Source organism: Nanorana parkeri, unplaced genomic scaffold, assembly GCF_000935625.1.
Source record: "Nanorana parkeri isolate BGI_ZX_2015 unplaced genomic scaffold, ASM93562v1 scaffold243, whole genome shotgun sequence".
Lineage (NCBI taxonomy): Eukaryota > Metazoa > Chordata > Amphibia > Anura > Dicroglossidae > Nanorana > Nanorana parkeri.
In genome coordinates this window covers 111,157-118,551 of record NW_017306511.1, presented here as the reverse complement: position 1 = coordinate 118,551, position 7,395 = coordinate 111,157, and the positions used below count along the sequence as shown (strand labels likewise).

Genomic DNA, 7,395 nt, shown 5'->3' with positions numbered 1-7,395 from the left:
AAAGGGGGGGGGGGGACTCTAATATGAAGGGGGAATGTGAAATCGGGGAAGCTGATGCAAAGGAGCTGTTGTTTTCTGTTTGTTTTGTGTAGGGTCCCCCCTTAAAATCCATACCAGATCCCTTTCTAGGCTAAGGGTCTAGTCATTTATAGACTGGAATGCCTCAAGATTTCGAATATTTTTTAAGGATGCCACGACTGAAAAAAGGTTGAGAAACATTGCTCTAGAGGACACTGTGTATCTGACAGCATCTGTAGCTAAGCACCTGGGCATCAAGTGCTGCAAAAAGAAAAAAAGCCCATGAGTGTGGGCCATTAGTGAGACACAGTTTCAAAATGATCATAATGATCAGGTATTTTATCAACTGTTCCCAGGGACTTTTTGGGTGGATTTGTCATTTATGATTGAAAGTTGGACTATGTTTTTTGCATGACGTTTTTGAGACAAAGAATGCTCTGCTGCCTTCCCTGTGTGACATTGCTTGATGCGTTAGCTGCCACACACTGTGTCTAGCATTGGCCATGTAATGTGGAGGGGCCACGGAGGGGCCACGGACATGCGTAAGCCTATTTAAATAATTAATTTCTAAAAGTTGGCATTTGCAAAGGATATTCTGTGAGTTCCAGTGGCACTGTGAATATGATATTTGTAACACGTGGTAATGTTCTCCACCTTGTAGTGTCTACTTTTTGCACGTTGTGCTTAGTACACTTTGAAAATAACCCCTAAATAATATTTTTCTAGGAATCCCTTAGGCAGCTTTCACAAACTGACATTATGAGTGAACCTGTTCAAAGTTCATGATGGTTTGGCAGTGTGAGATAATCTGCTGCTGCCATTGGAGTGGAAAAACAACAAATATTTTCAGCCATTTGTTCCATCTATTTGAATAAGAAGAATAAGACATAGTTGACAATGTAAAATCTATAATATTCTATAAATGGGTCTGTAACAACTGCATCACTTACTAAGCGGTAGTTTTTACACATAAACCTGCAGTGGACCATGCTCCCTTAGTTGTAGTGATTTTACACTATGAGGTAAAATATGCAATTTTTGTGTCATAGAATTATGTCATAGCATTTGAGTCAGACAGGTCCAATGCGGGATGGTGACATTTTCTGTCTACCAGCTATTCTGCCGTCTTCTCTGCTATTTATTACGGAACAGTAAAAAAACTTAACAATATAGGGCTCTTTTGGGGGTTTTTTCTCTGCGGCATATGTGCTGGCAAAACATAGACGACTCGGACCACGGCACCCACAAACAAACCAGCACCACAGGGTTCTGACATTACCCCTCTCCTCAAACACTGCTCTAATCAACAGTATTCATTCCCTGAGAGGTAAGCTGCTGCCTGTGTCTTAGAGCAGGGGTCCAACTTGCTTTTAGCACAGGGTAGTTTAACCCGCTTAGCAGTAAAAATAAGTACAGTGGTACCTCGGTTCACGAACTTAATTCCTTCCACGATTCTGGTCGCAAACCAAATCAAACTGTGATCAGACTGCGATCTCGACTAGAGGAAGCCACAACCATGTGTCAGAGCAGGAAAGATGGCTGCAGTTGTGTTGGTCACCCGATGCGGAGTTCGCGAACGGAAGCAAAATTTTGCCGAACTTCCTGTTCGCGAACCGAATTGTTCTCGAACAGAAGCGTTTGTGAACCGAGGTACTACTGTAGTAGTAATAGTGAGGGTTCTCTTGGCCTTTAAACTCCATTCAAAACTACATGTCTGTGCGATTTCACTGCAGAAGGAACAGTGTTTGTTAAATCTGATAGATCTAGTGGCACAAGCATCTGCTACAGGGGGAACAATGTCTGTACATCTTTACAGACATCAGATTTTTGTTTCTCATGTGATAGCAGTTTTATTATTTTGAATGTTCAGAATATTTCAGATTGTAACATTGCATCTGTATTCCACTTTAGCATGAATATAATTATCATAGAAAGTGTTGATTAAAATGCAAAATGTGAAATCCATTATTTTAAACTCCAAGTTAATCTGCCTCTATTAATTCACATTTTCTATATTTTATGCTTACCTGCGTTCTCATAAAGAGCCGTGTGCAAATACAGGCAGCCTATCATTAGCAGCGCCAAATTAGCAGCTCAAGTTTATTTCTTTGACAGTCTTTCGCCTTTGTTTCTCTCAGAGATTTCCAGCTTGTGACCTCGTTTATGTGCATGTTTAATCAATAAATCTTTGTGATATATATTGGCATAGCGATTTTCCCCCTTTTTCATGCATCCTTTTTTTTTTTTTTTTGGTATGGGCAATGGTTTCCCGCCGAGTATAGATTTGATCCTCCAGCTATAATGACTAAATCCCAATTTTATGATGAAGGAGTTAATGATGGTAACAATGTCCAGCTGTTTCCCACAAATCGTTTATATGCACTTTTTCGAGGACAGATTCTGTTAAAAGAATGATGCCATAAGATAAAGGCTACCAAGGCCTACTCTAAAGCTGCCCATACACCTTACGAATATCGGACGAAACTTTTCGTCCGATGATCGAACCGTCGTACGATTTTCGTACGACGGCCACATCCTGCCCCGATTATCGAAAGGTTCAATCAGCGGTAGTTAAAAAGCACCTTATAGAATTCACACCAATATAATGGTATGCATCTGAACTACCAATTCATGTTTATCAGAGTAAAATGTATTTTAATGTAAAAAAAAAAATCCCTCTTGTTCTTCGATTTGTAAGCTCCTTTGGGCAGGCTTGTCAGTCACAATTATGATTTATATATCACAATGTTTTGTTGTTGTTGTCCCACTGTCCAGAGCTATACTGATATTGGCAGTACATAAAATCGTATATTTACATTTAAATTGACTGACTTTATTTGTGTGAGATGTGACTAATAAACACAACCATTTCCTGGCTCATGATATACTTTATCTGGAACAGTGAAGTTTTATCCTTTTTTTCGCTTTATATTTAGTGCAGCTGAAAGATGTGTCCCTGGCCTATATACCATAGAAATGCTGAAATTGATTTGTAGACCTCCAAATGCCTCTGCTACCTTGTCATATGCTTCGTACACTATATGCCCAACATTACTCTGTGTGTCGTAATGCATCTAGTACATTGTAGTAGATTCATAGGCCTAGAGCGCTTTAGGCTCGCAAGGATGTTATTTGAGCGCCAAAGGTATTAACAGTTTAAATTCTGAACAGGTTATCACAATGTATTTAGTTTAAAGGGGAACCATAATCAGGCTTGCTTGAAATTTTCAGTTTTAATAGGTTATTGTAACCAATATTTACCCAAGGAGAGTATTTGCTGTCCAACTTAAGCCCAACTTTGTTGGGTATAATTGCTGTTGGAGGGTAAGGCGTAGTAGTAGGGATGCACCGATACTAGTATCGGTGCTGATGCCGAGTATTTGGGCGAGTATTCGTACTCGCCCAAATGCTCCGATACCTAGCCCGATACTTGAGCTTCCGGTATCTGGAAGCCGGGCAGCGAGTCATTACATGTTGGCCGGTAAGCTGGCTCCATGCTTCCTCGTCACGCTCTAATTCACAGAGTCACATAATGGGAATACCCAATAGCAGCTCATTATCTACTAATTTTTTGATGACATTTTAAATTATGATTAATCTGCAGAATTAGTTTTGTGATTTTTGTGAGCTAACAAAATGTTTTCTTTTAGACGGCAGATTGAAGAATCCTCAAAACCGAAGAGACAATCACAGCAAATTGAGAAAGCTATAACAACTAATTACAAGCCAGTGTCCAATCATCAGTATAATGTAAGTAACTCTTTTTTTTGTGTCTTAGCGCTATGGAAATATTGCCAACCTTTTGGGCGGTATCAGGATTTGTGGTGTTTTTTTGTTATGCTCTGTCTCTTTCATGTCACTTCGTAGTCTTGACTTTTGGGTATCAATACACTTGGGGCATTGTGGATAGTAATGATTGTGGCGTGACTGTCTTGCTACTATTGTTTTGGCCTAAAAGACCAGTGAGGAGCAGTCTAAAATTGTGGACTATCTTAAGCAGTCTACACAAGGATGGGTACTGTAGGGATGATCAGATGCTGAAAACATACCTTCTCCAGCTGTCATTTTGATGAAAAAATTATGTAACTTACCACAGTCCTGCCACTGAACTGATGGAGGTTCCAGTGCATGAAAGACATAAATGATGTATGGAGGAAAACTCCATGCATAATTTTGTCACTTTGTTGCACTCTGATTTGTGCTATATAAAATGTGACATGCAAGCTCTGACTTAAAGGAGAATTATGAGGCAAGTGATTTTCACTCAGCCTCATAATCTGAGCCGACCTGTGACAATGAAACCATAATCAGGCTTGCCGTGAGTGACTATCACTCACGGCTCCCTGCAGGGATTCCCCCCTCCCCTGTCCGATCCTCCAGCGCTGACTGCCGAAGCAGACGGGGGAGGGGGCGGGCACAGCTGGCTCAGCCTCTGGATAGGTAGAGCCAGATGTCAATCCCGCAGCTGGGTGGATCCAGACAGTATTGTCGGGATCCGTCCCGGCTGCGGCGTCTCGGCGAGCTGTAGCTCGCAGTATACTGAGCTTTGGGTCACGGGAGAACGCTAGTTTGTGTTTTCCCATGACCTTTAGGAGAGCTATGGGGAAAAGCCCTGACCCCATAGTTCTCCTTTAATGGAGTTCTCAAGTACCAGCATATACAGGTGAAACTCGAATAATTAGAATATCGTGCAAAGTTCATTTATTTCACTAATGCAACTTAAAAGGTGAAACTAATATACGAGATAGACTCATTACATGCAAAGCAAGATAATTCAAGCCGTGATTTGTCATAATTGTGATGATTATGGCTTACAGCTCATGAAAACCCCAAGAACCCCAAATCCATAACCTCAAAAAAGTAGATTATTACATGCAATCAATAAAACAAGGATTGTACATAGAACAATATCGGACCTCTGAAAAGTACAAGCATGCATATGTACTCAGGACTTGGTTTGGGCCCCTTTTGCAGCACTTACTGCAATTACTTTTGCACGATATTCTAATCGAGTTTCACCTGTACAATTTTGTTATAACATCAGCATTGTAATAGGAATACATATTTTAGTTGTTTTTGATAATGCAATCAAAGCAAAAATCCCTGTTATGTAGTGAGAGCTGCCTTCCGTCTGCCCATCACTTTCAACAACTTCCCGGATTCCCAGTGTGCTTTGCATCTCTTTCCCTTCTGCTTGATGCGATACAATATTAATTTCTCAAGACTATGTAGCCCAGCATGCATTTCTTCCTGCAAGCAATGATGTTACATTGTGGGAAGATCAGAGGTTGAGTTCAGACAGCAGGCTTAGAGTGGTGACACAAGGAAGTGCATATTCATAGGGCTGAGTGAAATTGTGTCAGTGCATTTAGAAACTACATCCTATGGACATTTTCAATAAGTACGTGTACTAACTTCTAGATCGATATGCTTTTTAGGAGTATGTTAGATTTTATGGCGTTTAAATATAGAAGTTTTTTTTTCTGCATTTCCGTCAGATAATGCACCACTTCGCTCAGAAAATTTGTTGCAATTATTTTGTCCAGTCCATCTTTGGAGTTTTGCGTGGATTGTGTCATATTTGTCTTTTTTTTTTTTTCTTCTCTCCACTTTTTTGTGTCATACCAATACAGACAAAAGACATAAACATGAGAATGCCTAAACATTTGTAATTGCAACAATTTTCTGCACAAAGTGGTGCATTATCTGGCAGAAATACTGGGATGCTAATATTTTTGTCCATGGCTGTAGATGTTCCCTAGCCTATCAGCACATTGGACCAAAGTTGTGGCAAAAGGGAAGTACACTTCAGTGAAGATCCCAGACCCCAAAAATCAGATATAGGTGTTCCCCGATCAACACATAGTGTCAAAAGTATGACAAAAACACACAGCCTTTTAACATATTTTAACCCTTTCAGGTGTAAATCATAGTGATTTGAATTAGAATTGTAGTATTTTTGTAATTCCTCCATCCTGATGATCGACTTTTTGATGAGGAGGCTCTGGTTCATTCTCTTGGTTTTGATCGTCGCTGTCAGTATAATATTAGAGTGTGAGTTTTTTGTATTATTTCTTGCTCTTTCTCAGATGCATTTAAACAAGAATATCAACTATAATAAAGTTCACCCACCTTTATTGCTATTTATCCAGCATAGAAATGTGATGTGCAAGGAGATGAACCTGCACTATACTGCTCTGTTATTTCATTGTTGGGTTCCTCCACAGCTCACAAAGCTGAGCTGTAAATTACTGAGGAAGGTGGTGCAGACTAGCATAGTAAGTGATGTGGTTAAACCTAAAAGGTGAGCAGGAGAGAAATTATCTCCTTCCTCATATCAGCTTTAGGGGGTGTAAAATCATGTGACATTTTCTCTGACGGCATGACTGTAAATGGATCAACTATAGTATAGGTAGATGCAGACAATTGCTTTATTTTAGCTCTTTATTAGAACAAATACATATGTTCTCTGCAGTATGCAATTTTTGAAAATAATGTGAGTACTGTATGCTTTTCAATGACTATAATGCATTTTGACAATACAGATAGTCACATATTGCCCCATAGCCTGCAAAAACTGCCTCCTGCTTGCCTTAGAATTAGCTTATACAGGATGAGCATAATGAGATCAGACAGACAGTGGCCTCAATACACTGGAGTGTATGCCAGCAGCTCTATGACTTTTCTGAAGTTTACAGATGAGCTCTGTGACTGCGTATTTAATGGCTTTACTTGGTACCACACTACATAAAGGCTGTGTCATGTGTATAATAATTTTGTGGCAAGCATGTTTTGGCAAAGTAAATCTATACTAAGACTTCTGATATCCCTGCATGATTTTAGGTAAAAATCAGTGTTTACATGATATCTAGTCAATTGTATGTTGATGTTAAAGTGACACTAAATTCAGGAGTTAAATGTTAAAAATACATTCAAGTACCTGAACTATTAACAAAAATGTATCCTATTTGCGTATCACCCGGCTGTAGATCCTCAAATCATCTCTGAATTGGTGATGACACTGTCCTTCCTTCTGGAGGGTGGCTACGTAAACCCCTGATATTTCCCTTTTAATCAGAAAAAGAGATTCTTTTCAGTCTCTTTTCTGCAGTCCCTGTTATAATGAACAGGAATCCTCTATGAGTTTTCCTGTTCATAACTTGTGGAGATAGTATGTCTACCATGTCCACAATCATGAATGAACAGGAAATGATGTAGCACACAACCCATTCATTCATAATTGCGGACACAGTAAACATACTCTGTCCTCAATAGTGTGCAAACACTCAGCGATCACTGATTGCTGACTGCTTGTACCCGCTCTCCATCCTGACTCGCTCTCACAGCATCCACGGTGTGGGGGGAGGAGTCAGCTGT

At 39.8% G+C, this 7,395-nt stretch overlaps 1 protein-coding gene across 2 annotated transcripts in view; it reads left to right on the top strand.

Annotated features, from left to right (window-relative positions):
• The window catches only part of GTF2F2 (general transcription factor IIF subunit 2), a 148,586-nt gene that overhangs the window by 98,445 nt on the left and 42,746 nt on the right, over window positions 1-7,395 (top strand). For both annotated transcript variants that reach the window (XM_018556615.1, XM_018556616.1), the window contains one exon: window positions 3,669-3,768. In XM_018556615.1, the coding sequence (XP_018412117.1) occupies window positions 3,669-3,768 (100 nt within the window). The remainder of the gene's footprint in view (window positions 1-3,668; window positions 3,769-7,395) is intronic.